The sequence below is a fragment of the Myotis yumanensis genome, unplaced genomic scaffold (genome assembly GCF_028538775.1).
Source record: "Myotis yumanensis isolate MYYU_CA2020_CCGP unplaced genomic scaffold, mMyoYum1.0.hap1 SCAF_8, whole genome shotgun sequence".
Lineage (NCBI taxonomy): Eukaryota > Metazoa > Chordata > Mammalia > Chiroptera > Vespertilionidae > Myotis > Myotis yumanensis.
In genome coordinates, this window is record NW_027223759.1 from 46,456,877 (window position 1) to 46,484,189 (window position 27,313).

General features: G+C 43.5%; 1 protein-coding gene across 1 annotated transcript in view; it reads right to left on the bottom strand.

The window, feature by feature from the left end:
* MYO3B (myosin IIIB) overlaps positions 1-27,313 on the bottom strand; it is a 356,539-nt gene that overhangs the window by 218,939 nt on the left and 110,287 nt on the right. The window contains exon 8 of the mRNA XM_070423427.1: positions 8,005-8,160. Within this exon, the coding sequence (XP_070279528.1) occupies positions 8,005-8,160 (156 nt within the window). The remainder of the gene's footprint in view (positions 1-8,004; positions 8,161-27,313) is intronic.

Sequence of the window (27,313 nt, forward strand, 5' to 3'; positions counted from 1 at the left end):
CCAGGGTCGGGGGACCTGAGGCCAGGCCAGGGGACCTAAGGCCGTGCCCCCCACCTGGCAGGGCATGACGGGGGACCTGAGGCTGCGCCCCCTGCCCTGCGGGGCTTGAGGGGGGTGGGGCCAGCTGGGTCTGGGTCTCTCGTGATTTCGAGGCATGCTCCAGTGGGCAGGGACTTGACTCTGGGTCCTGTGGCACACCCCAGATTCTGACAGGAGGGAGATTTTCATATACATTTTACTATTTTTCTTTCATCTCTGGCACTTCTATTATAGAGAAAGGGCAAATAGCAATATTAAAATATTTCCTCTAATTAATTCCCTTTTAATGTGCATGAATTTCATGTACTGGGCCACTATATAATCATGGACCTAGAATGTGAAAACAATGGAAAATTATGAAGGCCTGACACCATTTCTACTGAAAGTGCAATATGGATGGAAATACATAACTTTAATTACATAAGCTCTATCTTATCCTGGAACTTAAGCTTCCATCTATCAAATAAACATCATGTAGATTAAAGATAGAAGAATAATTTGGATGGGAATCTCTATAGTATCTTCCTGGGTTGTTTTTTTTTTCATCTAAGCATGGTTTGGGCCAGATTTCCAATAAATCAGCCTCTCATCATCAATTATTTTAGACATATACTCACCTTCTCTAAGCAGCAAGAATCAGTGGCACTAGCAGAAAATTACATATAAATTTTTTTACTCAGTTATAGAGAGACATATAGGTGCAGATAGCAATTATAACAGGGTGTGGATTTATTTCTTGTCTATTAGGACAGGAGGATATTTAACTTCCTACGTGTCAAGCATCTTCAGCACTTGATGAAGTTTTCATTCAGAAGTCATTCATTTACACAGAAGCCCAGGAGCCCATCAGTGTACGTACTATGGGGTTGGCGGTGCAGGCACTCACACTCACATTTGCCAGTAAAAGAGGAAGTGAGTGAGCAGGCTTACAGGGGAAATCTGGGCAGCTGCTACAGGGAGAAATCTGTTTTTAAAGGTCACTGCTGCAGGTTGAAAAGAAATCAGAAAAGCTGAGGTCATTGTTTTAATCAGCCTCAGGCAAACTGCAAGGGTAGAATTAAAGTCCATTCAACAGAGCAGAAAACAAATCAGCGACTCAATTCTTCTACCAAGTAATAGAGCAGACCCTTGGCATTTAAGAATTTAACATTTGTGGTTTCAGCTGGTTCCAAGCCCCCGACAGGGGAATGACATGTTGGATCTTGTAATTTTACAAGAGGCTTGCAGTTGAGTACATGATGGGAGGTTGGAAGGCAGGAGGGGGTCCCTGTGCAGCTAACCCAGCACCTTCCCTACCTCCATGCTCCTTCCAGACAGTGGTTGGGCTCTTGTCCCACTAACTCTTGTGAAGTGATGATAAAAAAAAGAAAAGAAAAAAAAAGCATGCTTTCATGGCTACTTCTCTGAACTGTAATGGTGACAGGACATACCAGATGATGTCAATGAATTCAGGAATTTGCAAAACTAGTTTTGGGGAAAAGGTCTTTGTCAAGGTCAAGGAAATGGAAGCTGATGTAAAGGAAATGGCCAAATTGCTTAAAGCATCTCAGACAGGTTAAGTAAAAATGAAGCCCCAAACTATTCACAGAATTTTAGGGCTGTTTTTAACCTCCTTTGAGAGAGTAAGCCTTGGATACATAATGTCTCTATTGTACCTGAATCAAATATGTGCTATGGCAAAAATTATAAATTACTGGAAAAACAAAGTCCAACAGTTTTACTCAAACATTATAATCAGCATCAGCAAATGGTATCAGATCTCAAATAGTACAATGTCGCCAAAATATTTTTTTTTGAAGTGGAACTGGATCACAGTCTTACTTTCCAAAAAACTGCACCACTTAGATATTCTCAAATTGACTGCGGTGATGGTTGCACATATCTGTGCATACACTAAACACTTTAATTGGGTAAATTGTACAATATGTGGATATCTCAATAAAATGTCAACATAAGAAACGTTCAAACCTGTAGAGAATTGTTATGAGTTTATTTGAGCCAAACTGACAACAATTACTGGAAAACAAAACTAGGATGCTTCCACCCAGGAGAGGTGAGAGGGGACTCATTACCCAAGCTCTTCTTCATGCACAGTGCAGCCTCTGCTCTATTGTGAACAACAGATGATTCTTAGCCTTATTCTTGAACACTCCTTACCTCCTCATCATAACTGAAATGGACCACTTCCCCATAATGCTCTTGCCCTGGCTCTGTCTTCCATCCATTCACTGTGAGGGGTCAGGGGAAGGAGGCACCATCCTTGCCCCCCTCTGCCTTTTCCCATCCATTGCTCTCCCTAACCTCTCCCTCCCTATTGGAAAAATTCACATCACTCTCTTATATCATCTTCTCTAGCACTTGACCCTATTATCCCTTCTCTCTACCCCTCCACTGATATCAATCTTTGGTGTTCCCATCCCCAACCAATCACTTTGTTTATTCTCCTCAAATTCTGATATCAGGATTTCTCAATTTGTCAACTCTTTTAAAACGTTTTATTTCTAGGAGCATTTTCTCAATCCATTGAGGTTTTGTTTTCCAGCAACTGTTGTCAGTTTGGCTCAAATAAACTCATAAAAATTCCCTACAGGTTTGAACGTTTCTTATGTTGACATTTTATTGAGATATCCACATATTGTACAATTTACCCAATTAAAGTGTTTAGTGTGTGCACAGATATGTGCAAACATCACCGCAGTCAATTTGAGAATATTTTCATTACATTACTTCATTGCTCTTTAGCTATCACTCTGCTATTATACCCCTAATCTCCACCTCTCGACCCACCCCACCCAAGCCCCAAACAATCTATTTTCTTGTCTTTAGAGAGTTCCGTAGTTTGCACTTTCATGTGAATGGAGTTTTATGATATATGGACTAAGTCATAGCATGTATCAGTGCTTCAATAAATAAAAACATTTATTTCTATCCCATAAAATTGTCTACAAATTGAGCTATATAACTAGTTCCCAATTATCTCTCAAAAGTACCCAAGATCTCAGTTCTACAAACCCTTTTCTTGACATCTTCTCACTGAATATGCTTTGTCTTCATTGTAACTGCCAGTCCCCTGACCCTGACCCTGACCCAGATTCAAAGTCAGTAAGCCGCTCCTGGCTTTACTTTCTTCCATACCCCAAAGAACCCAAGGACACTCTCCTGCTCACCTTGATTCCCTTGCCCTCCTGTCCACCCATCATCCAAGTCATCCAAGCCAGTCTCAAGCCTAAAGAAAGCCACAGTATCTGATTTCTCTTCTACTCCTTCTTCCTAAGAATTGCTAGAGATGATAAATGGAAAAGGTGGTGGTGGTGACGTACATTTTTTGAGAGGGTCTAGTGCAGTGGTTCTCAACCTTCTGGCCCTTTAAATACAGTTCCTCATGTTGTGACCCAACCATAAAATTATTTTCATTGCTACTTCATAACTGTAATGTTGCTACTGTTATGAATCGTAATGTAAATATCTGATATGTGAAAGGGTCGTTTGACCACCAAAGGGGTCGCGACCCACAGGTTGAGAACCGCTGTCAAATGCTTTTTAGAATGTTCGGCATGTGTTATCTTAAACACTGATTAACTTCATTAGTGTGGAATGCTATTCAGTTAAGTTCCACCTGGGTTTTTTGTGCTAGTGAGCAATCATTGTTTCCATCTCTAATGCACCCGTGATGATATTCCTCATAGTGGCCACTTCAAAGACTCATCACTTCCCTGGAGTGTAACTCCCAACTAGGAGGCCACCTTATTTAGGTTTTTGGAAAGATACAGGCCATAAACATGAGTTTCCTTAGAGTACTTTCTCTGCCCCCTGCTCCCCACTCCCACCCCTCAAATTTCTGAATATCTGCATATAACTTTTCTCTGTCATTCCCAACCTAGAGGTTCTTTCTAAAGTCAATCTTCCCTTTAGGGCCCTGATTCCCACCCCCAACCCCCCTCTTTCTCTCTCTCTCTCTGTCTCTCTCTCTCTCTCCAATGTCTCCCTCTATACAAGATCCTTTCCTTCACTTGTCCAAGTTTTCCCCTTCCCTATAGTTTCCTCATACTACCAACTTCTCTCTCCCCTGGAGAAAGTGGTGAAGTGAACAGAACATTTCCTATCTTTGCAGGAAGAGTAAACAGTTTCCCCTGTAACCTGTAGTGTTACAGAAAACCGGAGAAGAACCAAGCAACGCTCAGAGAGATGGAGTTACATTTATTATTACTCGCGGGCCCAGAGAAAAATGTCTCTAGAATTCTGGGTGAAGTCACACAGGAAGTTTCCTGTATTTATACCATTTTACCTTCTTTGTCTCCCAAATATGGGGTTTTCCAGTCCCCTTTGCAAGTTCTTAAAGAGCCCCTATGTGCTGGGGCTTTGAGACCTCAACCAAAGGCTTGTCCTAGTGCCGGCACTGATAACTTCGTCTGGGGAAGGTTTAATGGCCTCTCTGAAATGGGAGTAGTCTTATTTTCCTTATTATTTAAGCAAGCATTTACAGAAGCCAAAGTGTAGGGTTAAAATTTCAAACAGCAGTTTTTATATAAGATGGATGCTTCAGTAGGTCTCATTTTTCTGCATTTGTTCTCAAAACTAAACAATTGTCTCCAGCTGGGGGCCCAGGACTGTTCAGACCATTGAAGAACCCTGCTTTGAGCAGAAAGCTGGTAGCTTTGTGCATGATCTGGAAGTACATAGTATTGCATTCGACGGAATATGAAAAGGAAGCAAAATTTTTTTGCTGGTCTCTGTCTCTTTGTGTCTTGCAATTTCTGTTTGATTGCAGTCTGAACCAGAGCAGGGAGGCAGCCCATGTGGGTAGACCCTGTGATACTGCTCTCTCTCCCTCATCCCTCTCATTCAATCCCCCAGGCAGTCCTAGCACTGCCACTATCTTAATATCTTCTGTTTTTGCAATTGCCATGATCTGCTCTCACACATCTCCCTGGCTCCAGCTCTGCCAGTTCCATTCCCTTCTCCACGCTGCAATCAGAACAACCTTCCTGGAGCACATCCTTGCTTGACACCCTTCAGTGGCTCCCAATTGCCTAAGGAACAAATCCAAGCTCATTAACCCATCATAACCTGGCCCCTTATCTTCCCCTGCTGCACCCCATGCCAAGTTCCAGCAATGCCAACTAATTTTTTTACCAAATCCCCTAAACTCTCTCCGGTCTCAGTGCCTTTGCCCTTTGCTCATTCTCCCCCTCTACCTGGAATAACCCCTCCCCCAACTATCTTCAGGACAGTTCAAGGATCATCTTCCCACCAATTCGAGGGGTCTTCCTTTCCCAGGTGCTCTGGGAGGTACCCCAGCCTCCCTCCATCCAGGCACTTTTCATGCTGAGCTGTTCTCATCTGATACTTCTCTGCTTCACACACTGGGCTATTAGCTCTCTATCAGGAACTGTATCTGACTCGCCTTTGTAGTTCCCCTGCTCAGCAGAGGGCCTGACACATACGCACATAAACATCTCATAAATGAATAAATTATATTTTAAATAAGAGACAGAAGTTGATATTTTTAACATTTAGTACCTCAGTACTGTTTATTTTCATGATGTTGTTTGGTAAGCAAACAAAGATGAATTTGCACAGATTAAATCCAAAAGAAACGGAGGCCTTTGAATTAAATAGGCCATGTGCACTACTTCTACTACTACTGTTAACATTGAGTGAGGGCTACCTCTGTCATCAACCCTATACTAATGTATTTTTTTATGTGTTGACTCAACCCTCAAAATAACCCTCATTTTATAGATGAAGAAACTTCAAAACAGAAAAATGCTACTAACTTTGTAAGTGGCTGAGCTGGGATTGAAACCTGGCAGAGCTGTGGTTTTCGCCACCACATTGTACCGCCTGCTGTGACCATTTGTGCAGAAAAATGGTGAGTTGTGTATTTGCCTCACTCATCTAAGCACTCACCTCAATTCTTCTGGTTTTTCCCATCTCAATTTAGAAACTCACAAGTTTAAATATATTGAATTACCAGCATCAGATGACATGTGAGACTTTCTCTATGTGGGCTTAACGCGTATGTAGCCAACCCCTTGCCAGTTGCTAAGGGAAGAGCACAGGATGCCCCGCAGGCTGTGTCAGTTACATGCATTGTGTTTCCTTTAGAATTAATTTTCCTTTTAGAATAAGGTCTCCATACCTATGTGTGCGGTTGCATTTTTTTAAAGTGACTTTCAAAGAAACACCAACTCCCGAGTGAAACTGAAGATTACAAAGACCCTGTGAGAAGCCTTTGCCACCATATGAGGCCTTTGACAACATCAAAGGAGTTAACAAAGATAAAGAGAAATGAGAGAAAGTGGGTGAGAGAGCCTGGAGACAGACTGTCTTTGGTAAAAGCAGAAGAGTCTTTAAAGAGAGAACATACATCTGAACAGGCAAAGTCAGGAAAAAGTGAAAGCAGAAGAACTTTGCAAACCAAGTCTCAGAAATTGCTCTGCGGCAAATTTCAGGACGGAGAGATGAGGAGGAGACAGACACTTGATTCGACTTAGGGCACTTAATAAATACTGAGTTTGTTTTGCTTGGTTTATATTTTATTTTGTCTTCATTTTGAGTGGTGCTGTGTGAGTGAGTGTGTGAGTGTGTGTGTGTAGGTGTGTGTGTGTGTGTGTGTGTGAGTGTGTGTGTGTGTGAGTGAGTGTGTGAGTGTGTGTATGAGTGAGTGTGTGTGTGAGTGTGTGTGTGTGTGTAGGTGTGTGTGTGTGTGTGTGTGTGTGTGTGTGTATGTGTATGTGTGTGTGTAGGTGGGTGGCTGAGGGGCTGGCTGGTGCACATGAACAAAAGCAGGGGGAGAAAAGGGATTTCAGTTCCCCTGGGCTTAAACACAAATTCTACTGCTTCAAAAAGGCACCAAGTCACAAGAATTTCTGAGTGTTCTCTACCCCGTAGGCAAGCCACAGTAACAGAACTGGCAGTGGAAAAGGGGAACGAGTGGGGAAAAATGTGTTTTGATTATCCCAGAGAGAGCCAGGTAGAGGAGGTGGGAGGGTCAGTAAGATATAATCACCTTGAAACTACGCCTCCAGCTCCAAGGGTTCTGGCGCTGTTTGATTTGCAAACAACTCTGCAGAATTCGTGAATATTTCCAGAACTTGTGATATTTCATTCTGTTGCCTCCAATCTTTTGAATGTTCTTTTAATAATAATGGATTAGAGCTTATCTGCACCCTGGCCAGTTTTATAAAACCAAATAATTGCTGAGCTGGGGGAGCAGCTTTATTTGCATTTAATTTCTTTTTTAAGAGAAATTCTGCCACCCTCTGGACAGAAACCAAGATCTATTTCTAGAGACCACCACTGAAGACTGCTTTATGCAACTGCCCTTGAAAATAAACATTTACTTTTTAAATGTTTTAAAAGGGAGGGGGAAGAATCCCAGTTGTTTCAGATAGCATAAACAATACCCAGTGTGTGTGTGTGGGGGGGGGGGGGGGGGGTGTCATTTTAAAACACTAACTTGCCTCTAAGAAATTTTTAACTAAAGAAAAATGGTCTCTGAGCACATCTGAAAAAAAAGGGCTTCAGCATTTAACTTGCACTCTTTCCAAACATCACAAAACAGCTTACATTTCTGCTCTCCAGTCTGCAACAGCCAAGCAAAGGTTCCTCACACAATCTCAGCTGTGACTGCTTTCGCACGGTTACCTTTGTTAGTTTGAAAAAAATTCACATTTGTCTTAAATATAAATATATACGTGTTGGTTTTTAACTAGAACACAAGGGCACAGTGAGACGTCAGCTACAGTTGAGAGAAATTAGCCATAAGAACACAAAAGAGCAGCTTGTTTCTGAAGCGCTAATGCTCTCATCCACTAGGCATGAAGTACTTAATATCACGCAAATGAGACGCTCAGAAATGCAGGGATGTGATAATTACCAGTAATAGTGCTGGGCAAATCAAAATACATGGCATGCTGTTTTTATTAATAACCAGAGAGAGGAAGCAGGAAGACACCATACCTTGTTTTAACAACAGGGTTTAAATGCTTCTGGTCTTGGAGGACCTTGGCCAGCTGCTTTTGCAGAAATAAAACCTTTCCTCGGACTCCTTGAATAAATGGGTGGTCGAGGAGATGTGTGACGGAAGGCCGCTTTTCAAAATCCTTAATAAGACACCTGTTCGCAAAAATCAACAAACAATCCAAAGTATAATCTTAGACACCTGGCTCCCCTGTGAATATGGGAGAGGAGAGGAGAAAAGGTTCATTTATAAAACCCGATCACTAACCTAACAAAGCTCTTTCTTTATGAATATGTACCAGGACATAGGAAAAAATAAATCTCTATTAGTTGAATTAATGAAAACATCAGAAGTCTATTTTAGTTTGACATATTAAAAACACAATCAATTGATTTGACATACCCAAAACACTGAAAAATAAGAGATTGGTCAGGATGAATTTTCTGTCTGAATTTTCATTACAGAAAAATGTTTACAATGGAGACAAGTTGATTAGTCTACATGTTTTATTTTGGAAGCATATGAAATGACATACTATCATTTAAGTCAAATCCTAACATAAAGTGTCCACTCTGTGGTGGTGGGGAAAATGCATTTAGGAGTTTGTAAGGAAATAGAAAACCTTCACAGAGAAAGTTCAATACCTTGATTGCTAATGTCTTCTGAAGAAGCAGAAAAACCTCGAAACGGGAAGTGACAGCAATATAATTCAGATAAACTGGAATGAAATTATGCAAACAGGGAACAAAAGGTCCATTCGAAATGGTAAAAACTGGGTTGTATTTAAACTCCTCTGCAGTTAATTAGTTAAAACCGTACCCATGTAACCACTTTCTGTTTCAGATTCAATACCCTTTTCAAAGAAAACAATGGTTTACTAGTAGTACATTTTGCTGTATGCTCTCATGTTATTAAAGATGATTTTGACACAAGGAAATTTCTACTGAAATTGAATCTGATGAATACCCCTCCAATTACCATCACATTTCTATTCTGAGTAGCTAGCTGCCCTTGACAGGAGAAAGAAATTTCACCAGCTGCCCTTGTAAACTATCAGTCTTGAGCTCACATAGGAGGCTTAGGATAAATACCGGATGCCATTCTGCCCACTCCATGAAATAAACGGTTCCAGTTTTCCCCATAGTGACATGCCGGCAACATCCAAAACACAGCGCATGTTAAATAATGAAATACACTGACAAATGGTAAAAAAGTTCAGCCTCACCTTGAGCATTTTTTCAAAACATTTAAGCAGAGTCCCCAAGACAATCCTCAACTGTTGGATTTACAAAAGGCTTTAACCTTTGTGGCTGACACTTCAAACCGCTTTCACGTCCCTCACCTTCTAGTCTTGATAAGATTTTCAGTCAATTTCCCAGCCACTCCATTTTAGAATTGATTCAGGGGTGTTTCTATCTATTGGAGCTGGCGTTTTCAACTAGAAAAGCCAAAATAACCTAGATGATCACCATTCTGTCGCCTGCGCGACTTAAATGCCACCGCTGCCTGGCCATGGAAAGAAATCAATCATTTGACTTGAAAAGGTTCAGGGGCCTTTTGTATTACCTATTATTTTTCCTACCAAAAATTTAAAAAATCAGTGCACATGCTTTAAAAAAATACTATGTTCATGTTTTTTTCTCCAGCAATCTTCCTTGGAAGATTGTATATTCATTTGGAGTCCATGTATATTCATTTGGATATGTATATATGACTATGAAAGGAAAATAATTGCTAATGTTTCCCTCAGCATCTGGAAAAAAGGAACCTCATGGTAGTTACATGGTGACATAATACAGGTGAGTGGCCCCATTCTCCTGGCTTGAGGAATGGTGTACAGAAATGCCTGAAATAAAAAACAGTCTGTGTCCTCTGAGAGTTCCCACTGTAGATGGACGTGGTGCCTTCGCACACTGCCCAGAGCCTCAGCGGGTGTCAGACAGGAGACGAGGAACCCCTGGGTCTTACAGCTAAGCCTGCCCAGTGCTTTGGGGTGGGTCCCATCATATCTGTCTCTCATCACCAAATAGACATACCTCCTACACCCATGTTTATCTCCAAACACAGGGAGGTTTCTTAATGGGTTTCTTCACCTAATGTTTCCTTCCTTTATTCTTCCACTAGCTGTTTCATCTGACTGCCAGTCAGTGCTATTGAAATAGGAAGAAAGAGCAAGAGCACAAAGGCAACCCTCAGCTGCCTGTTGACTAGTGCCAGTACTTCAAATGAGTAAACTCGGGGGGCTGGGACTGAAGGTGGGAGGTGTAACAATGAAGAGACAATTCAGAGTACGTGAATGGGAAAGTGGGCTGTAGCTGCTTCTACCTTCCTTCTCTGGGACAGAGTTCCAGGTGAGGCCTGAAAACATGGTCCTTCTGGTACTTCAGTAATTACATCTTCTTATGTAGGGTTGCCAAGAGACCCAGAAAGGCATACCCCAACCTTATGAAAATATGTCTCTATTGGAGTCTGGGGGTGCAATTAAAGGTGCTACATCTTGTTTCATATTTTTAGCACCTAGTGGGTGAGCAAGGTTGCTAAAAAGGCTGCAAGATCATTTGGTATTTTAGAGAGGATCTCTCTCAAGAACACAGAGGGAGTGAGAGAAAAGAGGACTAAATAATAAAGTGAGATAATCAGACAAGGAAGAAACTAACAAATGAATCCATTATCTCTTCAAGATTCAAAAAATGAAGGTAGGCATATTACCTGCTGGAAGCAATGATCCAGGGGATTTGTGAGTTCTCTCAGTAGCACGAAGTGGGCGGAATGTCATACCACTGGATCAGCAAAATGAAACTGAGTGTATACGGGAGGAATGCTAAGCAGAGTTGTGACATATCCAATTGCACTGGAGGATTCTTAGGAGAAGGACATGAAGACCTTGAAGGTAGAACCTTATTCTAAAACTCTCTTGCATAGCTCTTTCTCATGGGGAGCAAAGAGCCAGATTGAAATGGAACTATTATTTTACTGATAAATAGAGGAAAGTTTCTACTTTAGGAGCAGATATGGCTGAAAATCATGCATTACTAGGGCATTGGAATCATCTCATCTCATTTGTTCAGTAAACATATATTACACAGCCAGCATTATCCAAAATAAATGAATTCATAACAATTATGATTCTTTTCCTCAAGGATCTGCAATCTAATGGAAAGATGGAAGGACAACAGAAACATAGGAAATAGCAGAAGTCAGTGTTTGCTTATATACAAGGTGGCACAAAAGTAGGTTTACAGTTGTAAGTATTCAAAACACAGAGTTTATTCTTGTATTATTATTTATTAATGACTGTATTACTTTCCATATAAACTGTAAACCTACTTTTGCCCACTAAAAAAAAGAATCACCCCAAAGCACAGGGTTTTGGAGCTAGGAGACAGAGATTTTCTATTTTAACCCTCTTTTATGAGGGGAGGAAGTTAAGGTCAGGTCCTGATAGTGATGAGGCCATTTCCCTAACTCCCATGGGAGACTCCTTCCCACCCTGCAATGAAAGACCAGATGTTCTGCATCTGTGACACTGTTTAAAATGTGGGGAGTGGGGGACTCCGGTCAGAGAAGACTTACTGAAGCAGGTGAGAACTGAGCTAGGGTTTGGGAAAGTTTTGGAACTAAATTGAACTCGACTGGTGGAGAAGAGGTAGAGTCATTTCAAGGTTGGCAAACCGGATCAGCAATGCAAGAAGCCTGACTAGGCCAGCTGTGTAGCCAGGAACTCAGGAGGCCACCACAACATTCACCTTCACCTCCTAAGCTGCCTCCTTTAAATGCCGAAGAACTTTAGTTCCTTTACCAGCCTTCACTAGGGTATGTTCTGTAATACTTGACTATGCGATTTGGTGCCCCAAACTCATGCAGTTACGTCTGTCAGTTCGTTATTTGTTTTATTCTCCTACCAGGCAGGGATTTAGATTAGGATAGAATCGACTGCTGGGATCTGTAAGAACTTCTGACAGCCTCTGTCCTTTTAAAAAGCATGATAAAATCTTCTAACCTGATCTGGAGAACAAACATGGTACACTAAGGGAGTTATAATATGCTTATTCATTTCGGGATTGCTTATTAAACCAGGAATGACAAATCCCAGATGCGGTATACCCCCTACCCCCACTTGGGGATTGAAAAGTTTTGCAAGAGAATGTATAAGATGTTGATTTCTGTATGAAGTGGGGGCCAGTCAGTGTGAGGCGGGTTGGGTGACATACTAGATACATAAGACATTCCATTGAAAAAATGAAACTAGTATACTGGTCCAAAAGGCAGGGGAAACATTGGTGATACTCTAAGCCGGGTAAGTCTGGAGTTGCACACTGCATGTGAGCATGTTAAATGTTCTTAGAAGTACCGGGTAAAGAAAACAGCTGTATTCTGTTTAAGTCCATGTTTCCAAACTTGTTCACTACAGACCCTTATCTGGTCAGTGGAACCAGGGCCCTGCAAATGATATCTTCAGAAGCTGTGCTGTGAGTAATCAGGTATAGACTTTTGGGGGTACAGAGTCGTCTCTCAGCTGAGGGGAGACACTCAGAGCCCCGAAATATCACCAGCATTTAAGATACCGGTAAGCTGCTGGTTTTGCAGAAAAACAGTGTCTCAAACTGGGGATATACATCCCCCAAGCTCAGTTCATCCCAGAGCCTTGTGCTCTGGAAAAAAAGGAACTGAGCAAGGACTAGATTTAGGGAAGACTACTTTTTCCCAAAATCATCAGTAATTCTTTTTTAAAAAATCATTTGTTTTTTAGCCCTGGATGGTGTGACTCAGTTGGTTGAGTGTCGTCTCATGCACTGCAAGGTCACCAGTTCAATTCCTGGTCAGGGCACATGCCCAGGTTGCAGGCTCAGTCCCCAGTAGGGGGCGTGCAGGAGGCAGCCAATGGATGTTTCTCCCTTCCTCTCTCTCCAAAGTCAATAAAAACGTATGTTTAAGAGATGATTTAAAAAAATCTGGATTTAGATGTATTTATCTTAGTACTAAAAGACAAAACAAACATTTTGAACTACCAGGAGCTATAGTGCCTGGATTTACTCAGAATATCCGTTTGGTTTGAATTTGATAGAAAAGTCCACTAGAATAAAAAAGGAGCACAGTCTAGCCTTGAAAGAAATTAATCCATTACCTAATTTGAAATTCTAGTACTTTCCATCATGCCTTCTTGACTGAAGATTAATTCTCAGCATTCATTAGTGTCACCACATTAAACGTAGGTTGTTGCAGAGGTCTCAGCCTGGCTCAGCCAGAAACAGGTAAAAAGGAGGGCTTCTGCTCGGGGCTCGGGAGCTGGCGATGCCTGTGCTTTCTGCTCCCAAACAATAGTGCTGTGGAGACACAGCTGCCTTGTGCTGTGGCTGCCATTTCATCGCCAAAACATCAGATGCCTGCGAGGGGGAGCTCTTTATCAAGAGCCTCGATGAATAAAGCACACTTGGTAACAAGCAGAGGGGCAGTCAAGAACTAATAATACTGGTGAACTTGTGAGAAAAGCAGGTGGGTGAGCAATCTAATTCCACACATAGGGGCCAAACCACACGAAAACTTGGGCTTCACGTCCCTTTTCATTTCCTTTTAAGTATTCTGTCTTCTATACTTTGTGTTGTCTTGCAGGTTTGCTACTTAGATTGTTAAGTGTCTCCCCTGGCACAGAATATCCGAACGTTTGTGATCTGAGCAAACATTTCCTGCGCTGTGCGGCTCTGCAGTTCCTATCGTCCTCACACAGGAGTCTGAGTGACAAAGGGACCTGGGCATCAGAACTCCTCGGAGGGGACACTAATTATAGGGTAGGTGTCGGAGCCCAGGGCGCTCTGTCTCGGAAGGAAATTTCCATTCGGAAGACAGGACTCTGACAAACATAGGCATTTCCCCAAGGTGACTAATGCCTCAAAGGCAAGTTGAGAAACTTGATGTCGCATATGTCATTTTAGCAAAACACCACCTCCCCATTTGATGGAATATTGAACTGCATTCAGTTTTCATTAAGTTTACAAATATTGCACATGGTGGTGTTTTAAATATTCACTGGCGAGAACTGAAATTGCACGCTGACTTCACACATGGGGTGGGGAAGTGGGGTCCGACCCTGAAACAGAAGTGAGAACCGGGAGTCTACAGTTACCCATCAGAGAGAAAGGTTAGTGTTCAACAACAGGGAAAAGAAGCCCTAAGAAGGTGGGCAGAGGGCTGTGGAACAGGGAGCTCGGGCTCCGTGTGAGTGGGTAACGGCAGCCGGTTCTGTGCGGCAAAGGTAGGGAGACTGCAGGGCTGCCGACAGCAGGGCAGCTGCCATCTTGCAGGAGACACAGGGCGAACAGAACAAGATGCAGGGTCAGAAAGGTCACACGTCAGCCCCACCTTAGACAAAGCCCTGAAGGCCCAGAGTGAGCTCAAGTGAACCCAGGAAAGAAAGGGAAAGGGAAGCCTGTGGCATTTCCTAAAGCCTCAGAAGAACCAACTTTTCTCACCCAGAGAAGCCTCCGAGGAGGTGAAGAAAAGACCAGAGAAAAAGTGCAGGGTGGTTTGAAGCCAAAAGGTAAAATCTCAGCAGAAAGGACAGAATCTCCCTTTGGAGGTAATGAGCAAGCACCACAGCAGCTGGAGAGCCTCCATGCTAACACTGGGTCCAGGACAGGATCCCCCCGCCCCCCCCCCCCCGCCCCCAAGCAGAGAGCTGCAGTAGGTAACCTGTGCCACCTGTGACACAAGGGCCTCTCTACCCTTATGTCTCTGATCTTGTGATCAACAGTAAATAATTAGAAAACTCAGACTACTTTCTTGTGTTCTTAGGGAAGGTGCCGTAGTAACAAAAATTTGAGACCCTCAGTACTGCTTGTCTGGGGACAAGCTGGGGGCCATGGCTGGGGGGAGGGGGGGGGCTGAGGGAAGAAGAATATGCCATGGACAGTGGGTAGAATCAATATGGGAGAAGGAAAAAGAAGTAAAACTGCCAAGCAAGGAGGTGAAGTGGGTAAAGGGCCAAGAGGAATCAGGCCAGAGCTAAGGAGGAAGACAGACAGGGTTCAGGGACCACAACAGCTGTCCGAGGAGAAGCCACAGGAGGGTGTGGTGGTGGAGGTCCAGTTTTATTATTGTTATTGACAAGGCTTTCTTCTGCTAAGCTGTGCTTTCCAAGTGTATGTGGCAGTTGCAAAGACGGGATGAGCACGCACTCCACTGAACATGCCAAAGCCAGGCAAGACCCCGACAGTCGTGTCCTAGGTCTAAGGCAGGCTTAAGGACTGGAACTGGTGGCCCTGAGTCACCGCCCTCTCACTCCTCTTTGTTTTCTGTCTCTTCCTTAGTTGGGAAAAGCACTTTGTAATTAAACAAATATTTCTCCACGCAACTCTCGTCCTGTGATTCAGTCAAGGGGCCAGTAAAAAAATGAGCCATTACATCATCAAACAGTCCCAGCAACTAGTTTATTGGACTATTAATCTGTGTTCAAATCCCACCCAGTGGTTCAAGAGTTGTGGAAGGCCTGGTCCCTGGGAGATGGGCATCCTGCAATGGCTCCCTCACTCAGGCTGCTGTGCTGCCGGTTCCCATGGATCTGGGCACTGGCTGACACTGCAGGTACCACTGAGTCCCCTGCAGCAGCCAAAACAATGCCTCCTGGGCCTCTGTGAGGGGTGGAAGTTGGCCATTGGTCAACCCTAGATTCAGCAAAGCAGACACGGGCCTGAGCTTCCTTTAGAGCTCTACTTCAGGTGGAAATTAAGGAAATATTTGTGTGAAGCAGCCCAGGAAGATAAGGAGCAATCAAAAAGGGAACTGATGACTGAAGCCAGGAGGAAATAATTATGGAAAATGTGGGTAGTCGGGGCCAAATAATCTAGATGTTGTCAAATCCCTTTGTTAAAATATTAATCTTTATGTTCATTATTAATATAGATTCCTATAATATATATAATGTATAATTATAGATTATGTAATATTATATTTAAACTAGAGGCCCAGTGCACAAAAATTTGGGCACTCGGGGGTCCCTCAGCCCAACCTGTGCCCTCTCACAGTCTGGGACCCCTCGGGGGATGACCACCTGCTGGCTTAGGCCCGCTCCCTGGGGGATTGGGCCTAAGCTGGCAGTCAGACATCCCTCTGGCAGCCTGGGAGCCCTCGGGGGATGTCCACTTGCCAGTGGGGAGCAGGCCTAAGCTGCAGTCGGACATCCTTAGCACTGCTGAGGAGGCGGGAGAGGCTCCCACCACCACCGCTGTACTGGCAGCTGGCAGCCTGGCTTATGGCTGAGCAGAGCTCCCTCTGTGGGAGCGCACTGACCACCAGGGGGCAGCTCCTGCATTGAGCGTCTGCCCCCTGGTGGTCAGTGTGTGTCATAGTGACCAGTCATTCCCAGTCGTTCTGCTGTTAGGGTCAATTTAAATATTACCCTTTTATTATATAGGAGTGCCTGGCCAGCCTGGGTGAGGGGCTGATGGCTATTTGTAGGCTGGCCACAGCCCCTTCAGGGTTGGGGGTCCCGCTGGGGTGCCTGGCCAGTCTGGGTGAGGGGCTGAGGGCTGTTTTCAGGCTGGCTAAGCCACCCAGCAGGGACCCTCACCCCATGAGGATGTGGCCAGCCTGGGTGAGTGGCTGATGGCTGTTTGCAGGCTGGCCAAGCCCCCCAGCAGGGACCCTCACACCATGAGGGTGTGGCCAGCCTGGGTGAGTGGCTGATGGCTGTTTGCAGGCTGGCCACAGTCCCTTCAGGGTGGGGATCCCCGCTGGGGTGCCTGGCCAGCCTGGGTGAGAGGCTGATGGCTGTTTGCAGGCTGGGCATCCCCACTGGGGTGCCTGGCCATCCTGGGTGAGGGGCTGAGGGCCATTTTCAGGCTGGCTAAGCCCCCCAGCGGGACCCTCACCCCATGAGGGTGTGGCCAGCCTGGGTGAGGGGCTGATGGCTGTTTGCAGGCTGGCCAAAACCCCCAGCCACCCAAGCTCCCAGTGGAGGCTGGCTGGAAGCAGGTATCTGGGATTTATTTGTCTTCTATAATTGAAACTTTGTTGTCATGAGCGGAGGCCACAGCCGGCTCAGGGCAGGTGGGAAGCTTGGCTTCCTCCATTGCCGGGGCAACCAAGCCTCCTGCTTGCTCCAGCTCTGTGGCTGCCAGCCACCATCTTGGTTGGGTTAATTTGCATATAGTCACTCTGATTGGCTGGTGGGCGTGGCTTAGGGCATAGCAAAGGTACGGTCAATTAGCATCTTTGTCTTTTATTAGTGTAGACTAGAGGCCCAGTGCATGGATTCATGCACATTGAAAGGAAATTAATTAGAAGAAATATTTTAGAGGCTGGGGAGGGACTGAGGAAGATTGGCCAGTGGGGAGGGACCACGGGAGGGCTCCAGGGGCTCCAGGGTGTGTCTGGCCTGTCTCACCCAGTCCTGATCAGCCAGACCCCAGCAGCAAGCTAAAATACCAGTCAGAGTGTCTGCCCCTGGTGGTCAGTGTGCATTATAGCGACTGGTCGAATGGTCAAAGGAATGGTGGGATACTTAGCATATTAGGCTTTTATGATATAGGATAGGATTGTTATTCATCTTAAATATTTCAAATAGTCTGTTGATTTATTTGAATAACAATATACTTAATTGCCAAATCTAACTCTACTTCTTATAGATTTGTGATATACAAGTGAATTCAATTCTCTGGGCCTCAGTTTCCTCACTTGTAAAATAATATCATTGTGGGGGGCAAATGCAATAATCCGTTTATACAGTGTCTGGTGCACAGTGAGCACCTAATAAACGCCAGCCGTAGGGCCAGCCAATGTGCCGAGTTGGGGATACAATCAGCTCATTGGAGAAAAACAGCTGTGTCTTCCAAGCAGGATGAGAGCTGTCAAAAGAACTGTGCAATGGCTCCTTGAGTTAGACTTGAAAGTACGGTGCCCACTAGTGCGCTCCTTTTCCTACCACTGAGGACAAAATTGCTCTTTGATCGATGACCTGATGAGAACTTTCATAGTTCTGGGAGAAGCGGGACTTTTGGAGTCTGACAATTCAGCAAAAGCATTTTTTAGTTCAAGCCTTTGGGCACCCCTGTTTTTGAATATCTAGCTAATTTCTTTGATTCTAAAATCAATTTCCATTTTGATAAACAGTTATGGTCTGCTTCTTAGTCTGGGTATTGTGCTCGAGGATATATGAATTCTAATCCTTCCCTTGATCCTACTTGCCATGCTGCCCAGAATTAAATCCATAATTCTCATTTGTATGCATTTTTTCCTTATAAGGAGATGCAATGGACAATACCAGCCATCCTCTGTGAGAAATGAACCAATCCATGCCCAGGACTACCCCAAAACAAACAAAAGATATTATATGCCTCCATAAGAAACTTCCATTCCTACTGTACTCTCTCCACTTGGAATGCTCTTTCCCTACACTTCTGGCAATATCCCTTTCTTCCTTTAAGACCCTAGTGTCATCTCCTAACTACAGTTGTGTACTTCATCTGTAAGCTATTCTAAGGCTTACACTTCTCAACCTAGTAAGTGTTTGAATGAATCAATAAGTTCAATCCCACCTAGTTCTCTAAATATTTCATATGTGTAAGTGTGGTATTATTCCCCAACTCACAACACACACACACACACGTACAAACACACAATCGGTGCTGATCCATGTCCTGTGTGTGGTAATAGTCACTTTTAGATATAGATATAGATATAGATAGATATAGATATAGATATAGATATAGATATAGATATAGATATATGTTAAATTTTTTTATTGATTTCAGAGAGGAAGGAAGAGGGAGAGAGAGAAGAAACATCAATGATGAGAGAGAATCATTGATCGGCCGCCTTCTGCATGTCCCCTACTGGGGATAGAGCCAGCAACCCAGGCATCTGCCCTGAATGGGAGTTAAACGGGTGACCTCTTGGTACATGGGCTGACACTCAACCAACTGAGCAACACTGGCCAGGGTGGGTTGTTTCCACTTTTAAGCTATTATGAATAATGCTATGAACATTTGTGCACAAGTTTTTATGTGGACATATGTTTTCATTTCTCCTCAGTACATACAACTAAGAGTAGAATGCTGGGTCATATGGTAACTTTATATTTTATCTTTTGAGGAACTACAAGACTGTTTTTCAAAGTAGCTGCATCATTTTATATTCCTACCACCAGTGTATGCAATTGATTTTTAATTCTTCATCTTGTTTGAGAAAGGCACCTTGCAATATGTTTTTATGTAAAAACAAAATGGCAAGATAAAAAAATAATTAAAAGTAGAAGAGAAAAGTGAAAGATAGGAAATTAGGAAACAAAAATAGCAATTAAAATACAAAATAAATTACTTTGTTACAGGTGGCTACAAATTGGGCTCTGGGCTCTCCAACAGCCAATGTGAATGGGAAAAGGTAGTCTCTTTTATAGTATTTCTTAAAATTCATTATATAGAAACAGACCAGCTGCTTAGAGAACTATAATGATGATGATGACGTTACTGACTGGTAAGGAGACTAGAGATATATAGTTTTCCTGAGTTTTCATAGAAATAATGCCATGTAATGTAATGAATACTATTTCCCTGCAGTAAACATGGCCATGAATTTCAGATGGAGTGTTTTTTATAACACTCTTCAAGGCCAACTGATACCTTCTATCAAAGTACCATCGAGTAAAAAACAAAATTCTCCCTGGGTGGTCAATGCAAGAAGGCACAGAACTCTGATCTTTTTTAAAAATTATAAATTACCCAATAACACATCATTGCATAAGAGCTATTTTTTTAAAAAAAATTGATTTGAGAAAGAGAGAGAGGACGGGGAAGAGAGAAAAAGAGAAACTTTGATTTCTTGTCTCACGTATTTATGCATTCATTGGTTGGTTCTTATATGTGCCCTAACTGGGGATTGAACCCCCAACCTTGGCATATTGGGACAAAGAGCTCTCTGATCTTAATCCATACCTAAATTTACCAGCGACTTGGTAAATTTTTATAGTCAGGTCCCTTAATCCCTGACATGGTGAATGTAGTGCCCAAATGCTGGCACCCATCAAGATAAAAAAGGCGAGTGCCAAGCTACCAGGTGCTGTTCATTGTAAAGAATGAAAAGATTGCTGAAAAAGTTAGTCCATGAATCAAAAGCAACTCAAAGGAGGGAGCAATTTAATCCCACAGGCAGGGGCTGGAAGAGGACTGAAGCATCACACAAGTGGCATGGAAACAAGAGGGCAAATTTGCCTCTTGGTGATGACAATAACGGCTCCAACTAAAATTTCAGGCCGTAGTACGTGGTAGAGGTGGGAGGAGGATTACATTAAGAGGAAAGATAATGACCTAGAGCTTCAATCATCTTACTGGTATGGTGTCTGCCCTTTCCCTTACTGTGTGTTCCATTGGTAAAGACTGAAATTGACTAAACACTTCTCTGACTTATTGCTAGTTATATGAATATTATTGATGGCAGGAAACCAAATTGAGGAAAATAAACTAATCTAGGTTCTTATTAACAACCTAACCACTACTCAAAAGCATGGAGAAAATATGGTCAGATAATAAGTAGTTGTAAATGTCTTATGCAAATCAGGATTTTGCACAGTTATTGGCTGCCTTGGTTCATGTTCCTGAGGACACAAACCACCACCATACCTCTTACCTGCCATCCCTCTGCCCAACTTCTGAGCAAAACAACAACAATAGACACCCAAGGGCATTGAACCACAGGTCCGTGATTGCTTCTGTTGCTCTTTGGAGAGATGGTTCTTCCTGAGGAAGTGGCCACCCAAGGAAGCCCGCACCTCTGTGATTTTAGACAAAGAAATGAATCCTTCATCCCCCAGGGACATCAATCAGTGCCTTTTCCAGGTACTAAATTTCCTTAGGATAAAATATTTTTCTTTTTTAAGCAAGGGAATGGGTGAAGGCACCAACTACCAAAGAGAGCCCGGGGAGTCCCTATTGCTCCTCCATTAACATGAAGTAAGGAACCGCTCCATCTATTACATCAGAGCATCAGCAGAGACCCTAATCCTTGCTGAAAGGAACTCTTCGGCAGGCAGACGAGCCTTTAATTTGCTGAATAATAGGTCCTCTGATTAACCCTTGCAAAGCAAAGCACAGACGCTTCAGGCAACAAATGTTCCCAGGGGCTTGAGGAAACAGAGGGTGGGGTTGGAGAGTTCTATTGTTTTGAAATGGTTAGCTTTCTGTTTTCATTTTCCCTGTTCTCTCTCTCCAGGGAACATAGCACTTCCCTGCTCTGGTACTGTGATGTGCCCTGAGCTTTAAGCCACTGTAACTCAGTGACACATGCATAGATAGGTGATGTGAAATGTCTGTCACCAAATATACTCATGGCAGCAAATCAGTGACATGAAAGGCTCTTTGGGGACCATTTGCCCACCCACCACATTCTAGGATAAGTGGCTTTAGCTTTGAAGAGGAAGGAAGAAAGGAAGGAAGGAAGGGAGGGAGGGAGGGAGGGAGGGCGGGAGGGAAGGAAGGAAAGAGTAGGAATCCATGTCTGGGAGGAAGGGAGAAGTGAAAGGATGAGAGGGAGCAATGCTAGCTCAGATTTCTCTGGTCTGCTCTAATTCAACAGAAGATGTCTAGCATTTAAAAGGGAGTTTGATCCTCTCTGTGAGATCCTATTACTGGAGGTAGACGACTGTATACTATGTTGCCAAGGACAGGTAATGGGTTAGATGGGTCTAGTGCACATTAATAAATCACATACATATTAGACTTCCCGCTCGTTATATCAGATAATGAGATGAATGATTGAATGTATGACACAGTGGTCAGTTATCATGTGGGTGATATAAATTCTATTGTGCTGAGGACATTTATCTCTGTATTGATCTGGCTTTGCTAGCAAGGATCATAAATTACTAATCTTCCATCACCATATGATAAATACTGTAATAACAGAATGCCACCAACTCCCACTTCCCCAATAAATTTCCATATGTTCTCAGTTAGACAAATAAAATGCAGAGAATCTTTTTTTAAGATTTTTATTTAAAATGTTGCTAAAAATTGTGTGTAGTATAAAGACCATGGAGAAAAGCCCGTCTGTCCTAAACAAAAGTGATGTGCTAGAGGCAGCATGCACAAGCTCCCTGGGTATTATTGTTATATTTACAGTAATTTTGTGAATTGATTGATGTTACATAGGTAGCTTGAAATTGGCCAAGGTGGGATTATTTGCACCATGGAAATTAGTGAACAATACAAATCAGCCCCCCATCTCTACCCAGCCAGCTGTTAAACATCACAGCTTGTGGACTAGAAATCTTGGGGAAAACTGACTGCTTGATAATTCAAAAGCACAGATGGGTAGAAATCTCTTTTTTACCACCTTTCCCTCTAATTCTGTATGTCTTATTTCCTGCCTTCTGTTGAATTGATAAAGTTTTCTATAAACCCTTTTTTCCTTCTCTTGGTTCAGAAACTAGACATGGTTTTTCTATCATTTTAGTAATTACCCTACATGTTTAACATGTTTGCTGAACTCTAAGTTTTCCAGTAGTCCTATCCTATTTTTGAGCACATTAACCTATACATGCCTTAACCACACATTGAACACTGCCCCTCCCCAAATTTTATGATTGCTTTGAGTTAGTTTTTACATATTTTATCCCAAATCATTTTCCTTCTTATAGTCAGTTCTTTTACCACTTCAGACTGTTTCATGCAATTAATTTTATTTCTAATGAATTTATGCTTCATTTGTTGTTTCAGTGGGTTGTCTTTCTTTGCCATAAATTTCTTTATGTGTTTTGAGATGTAGTTGGCAGACTCACTGAGGAAGAGGATGATTTTGTTTTCCCTCTCCCTCTTACTTCCTTTGTGCCCACCCTCCTAGTCTAATAATTTCAGAGGAGTGCCTTCTTGACTTTCTGGGTCTTCAGCCCAGAGCCAGGTTTTAGAATGGTATTTTGTGCTCCTGTCCCAGGTTTTTATTAAGTATACTAGAGGCCCGGTGCACAAAAATTTGTGCACTTGGGGGGAAGGGGGTGTTCCTCAGCCTGGCCTATGCCCTCTTGCAGTCTGGGACCCCTCGGGGGATGACCACCTGCTGGCTTAGGCCCGCTCCCTGGGGGATCAGGCCCAAGCTGCCAGTCAGACATCCCTCTGGCAGCCCGGCAGCCCTCGGGGAATGTCCACTTGCCAGCAGGGAGCAGGTCTAAGCTGCAGTCAGACGTCCTTAGCACTGCTGAGGAGGCGGGAGAGGCTCCCACCACCACCGCTATACTGGCAGCTGGCAGCCTGGCTTATGGCTGAGCAGAGCTCCCCCTGTGGGAGTGCACTGACCACCAGGGGGCAGCTCCTGCATTGAGCGTCTGCCCCCTGGTGGTCAGTGTGTGTCATAGTGGCCAGTCATTCCCAGTCGTTCTGCTGTTAGGGTCAATTTGCATATTACTCTTTTATTATATAGGATAGAGGCCTGGTGCATGGGTTGGGGCCGGCTGGTTTGCCCTGACGGGTGTCCTAGATCAGGGTGGGGGTCCTGCTGGGGTGCCTGGCCAGCCTGGGTGAGGGGCTGATGGCTGTTTGCAGGTTGGTCAAGCCCCCCACAGTGGGAACCCTCCCCATGACGGTTTGGCCAGCCTGGGTGAGGGGCTGATGGGTGTTTGCAGGCTGGCCACACCCCCTTTAGGGTGGAGGGACCTACTGGGGTGCCTGGCCAGTCTGGGTGAGGGGCTGAGAGCCGTTTTCAGGCTGGCCAAACCCCCCTGGTGACGGAAGCTCCCAGCCTCTCCTTTTTTTCTTTTTTTTTATTCTGGGATTTATTTACCTTCTATAATTGAAACTTTGTTGCTTTGAGTGGAGCTCTGAGCTCACCATGGCAGGTGGGAAGCTTGGCTTCCTCCATCATTGGGGCAACGAAGCCTCCTGCTTGCTCCAGCTCTGTGGCTGCCAGCCGCCATCTTGGTTGGGTTAATTTGCATATAGTCCCTCTGATTGGCTAGTGGGCATGGCTTAAGGCATAGTGAAGGTACGGTCAATTTGCATGTTTGTCTTTTATTGGTATAGATGGAAGAGCCCATCCCTGTGGCAGCAGAAGGTCCATCTGCTTATATATCCTTCTACCACCCTAAGCCAGAAGCAGGCTAAAATTCATATACCTGGGGGATGGTCAGCATTACCCCAGGAGGAAATTGCCATGGTTAGAACATAAGATCGTATGACCCCTCCTCTATCCCATTATTTCCCCAGCCTCTTTTTATCAGCCTAGGAGAACAACCGCAGACACTGGCTTCAAGCAGGAGTCCAACTCTGGACCATGAATAGCTTGGAGCCCTCTTAGTCCTTTTATTCACAAGAGCCAAACTCCCAGCCACTACTGCCAGCAGACCCATGATCTTAGTCTAGCTGAATACTTTGCACTTTTTTTTCTATTCTGATCTGTCAAAATGTTTAGATTTCTTTCTTTTCTAGTAATATATTTTTGGCCTTTCTTTTTCTATGTGGCCTGTCATTGTTACATGTTTGAAAAAATATAAACTTAAAGAGCACACTTGACAGAAAATCTCTCACATCTAAAGGCAAAAATTTTTAATTTCAAATGCATTCAATATCTTCTGCTTATCACTGTCCTAAATTATGTTTCTTTAGGAACACCAATTGGTGAGAAAAATGTCTTAAGCCAGCGGTTCTCAACCTGTGGGTCACGACCCCTTTGGGGGTCGAATGACCCTTTCACAGGGGTCGCCTAAGACCATCAGAAAACACATATATAATTACATATTGTTTTTGTGATTAATCACTATGCTTTAATTATGTTCAATTTGTAGCAATGAAAATACATCCTGCATATCAGATATTTACATTATGATTCATAACAGTAGCAAAATTACAGTTATGAAGTAGCAACAAAAATAATTTTATGGTTGGGGGTCACCAAAACATGAGGAACTGTATTAAAGGGTCGCGGCATTAGGAAGGTTGAGAACCACTGTCTTAAGCTATTAATATATATATGACCAAGACTAACATCTGTAATAAGTGCCCCTGCCCTTACTTTATAGGGAGGAAGCAAAGGTTAGGTCCCAGGCTTGCAACTCTCCCACACCTTGATTTTCACCCATTACACCCACATATTCTCCTAAGGCACCCTTGGCTAGACAATGTTTACATTAGAAGGAAATTGCCTGCTCTATAGAATGTCGTGTCACTGGCCGTGGTCCTGAAACCATGAGCCACAAGAACGTAACTGTTTCCCCTAATCCTGGGTTCAGAAATGGCCTCTCTTCAACCTTGCCCAGGACTTCTGAACCAGATTATGGGGGAGGTAGTGGTGGGAACAGGAAAGGTGATGGGAGGGAGAGTCAGGAAAGAGGGATAGGCAGAGGTTGTTCAGGGAAAATAACCACTGGAATTGCCAGGCGGGATTTGTTTTGACATTATTTTCATGTGTTCAGTGAAAAAAGAATGCACATCTAACCATGTAGCTGTCATCACTCACCTTTAACAATCCTAGAATGTTTCTGATAGTTAAAACTTTATTTTTGTTTTGCGGAAGTGTATGTGTGTTAGGGGAGAGCATTGGATCACTTTTTTCCACCCCCATTCTCTTCCTTAATATTATGTTTGAGGTTAATATTATGAAGAGATTATTCAAAGATCATGAGTCCTGACATCCAACTTCTAACCAGGTCCATCACATGCTGTGTATTATTGTAAGGACATCACCTCCCCCCTCGAATTATTGGCTCTTCAAAAGGAACCAGTGTTCACTGAGCTCCTGCCATGTGCCAGGAACTGTGCCAGGCATTGGGGATACACAGCTGGAAAGCTACATTTTCTGCTCTTGAGGAACTCAGTTTGAGTGGGAGACAGATGCACAAACAAATAATATCAGAATGGATTGACCTGCTCCCTTCTCCTCTTTATGAAGGTCTATAAAACGCATCCATGCCTACTTGGAAGTATGAGAGACAGGGCCTCTGAGTCTTCCTGGGGGAGTCTGGGGAAGCCCCACTTATTCAATTTTGCTAGAATGTACAGAGAGTATGGAGGCAAGAATGCTACCGCATAGACATACAGAATCCAGATCCTGAATGACCGTGTGTTAAAGAGTTTTGGTGTATCCTATAAGCAAGAAGAGGCACAGCATGACTGTGGATGGAGAATGACTTATGATCTTTGGGGCTATAGAAAGTTCCTGCCGACTGTTTTATGAAGATGACTTGCACTGACTAGTTGTGGAGCCGGGGAGAGTAATATGACAGCTATTGCTCTAGTTGTAGCACAGAGCTAGATCCTAACCCAGGGGGACTAGAAACATGTGTGATGGAATATTCTGAACACCCCAGAGGAGCCATATGAAACTACCACCCTAAATGGGGAGGAGATTTGGGAAACCACATATCCTAGGCTGTAGTCAGTGCTCCCATTTCTAAAATCTCTGGGTACTTTGGCCCTGGACATCAAGGGGGGGCATATGATTATGTACAAACACTCCTTACTTACATGGGTAAAGGGGGAGGCAAAGGGAGAGCACCTGACATCTCAGCAGCCTGGTCCCGTATGGTACCAGAGACTGACAGGGGAAACTAGAGGAGATAGACTTGGGTCCTCTTCATTCCTCCAGGTGAATGATGGGATGGCTGCTGACATTCTGCCCCAAAACCAACACAGACAATAAGGTGCTGAAGGCTTGGGGTGGGGGTAGGGGTGGGGGTGGACTGAAAGGGGTCAATGGAGGGAAAAGGGGGGACATATGTAATACTTTCAACAATAAGGAATTATTTTTAAAAACACACACAGTATTATTCAGGCATAAAAAGGAATGAAGTACTAATACATGCTACAACATGAATTAATCTCAAAAATATTATGCTAAGTGAAAGGAGAAACACAAAAGGCCACTATGATTCCATTTATATAAAATATCCAGATTAGGTAAATTCATAAAAGGAAAAGAGACAGAAAGCAGAATGGTGTTTGCTGGTAGCTTCAGTGTAAGGGAGAATAGGGAATAATTGCTTAATGGTATTAATCCTTTGAGGTGATTAACATATTTTGGAACTAGATGGAAGTAGGTCATTGTACAAGATGTGAATGTACTGAATGCCACTGAATTGGCTCTCTAAAATGGTTAATCTTATGTTGTGTGAATTTCACCTCAGTTAACATACCACAGCACGTGAGCCTCAGAACAGATATTGGACTATGATGCAGACATGGGTTTGAATTCTCGCTTTGCCATTTTCTAGTAGTTTTATCTGTGAGACCTCAGACTGGTCACTTAACTTCTAAGAAGCCCAGCTTCCTATATGAGGAGTAACCTGCCTCATATGGTTACAGTGAGGAGATACTGAACTAATGCAAATAAAGTGCA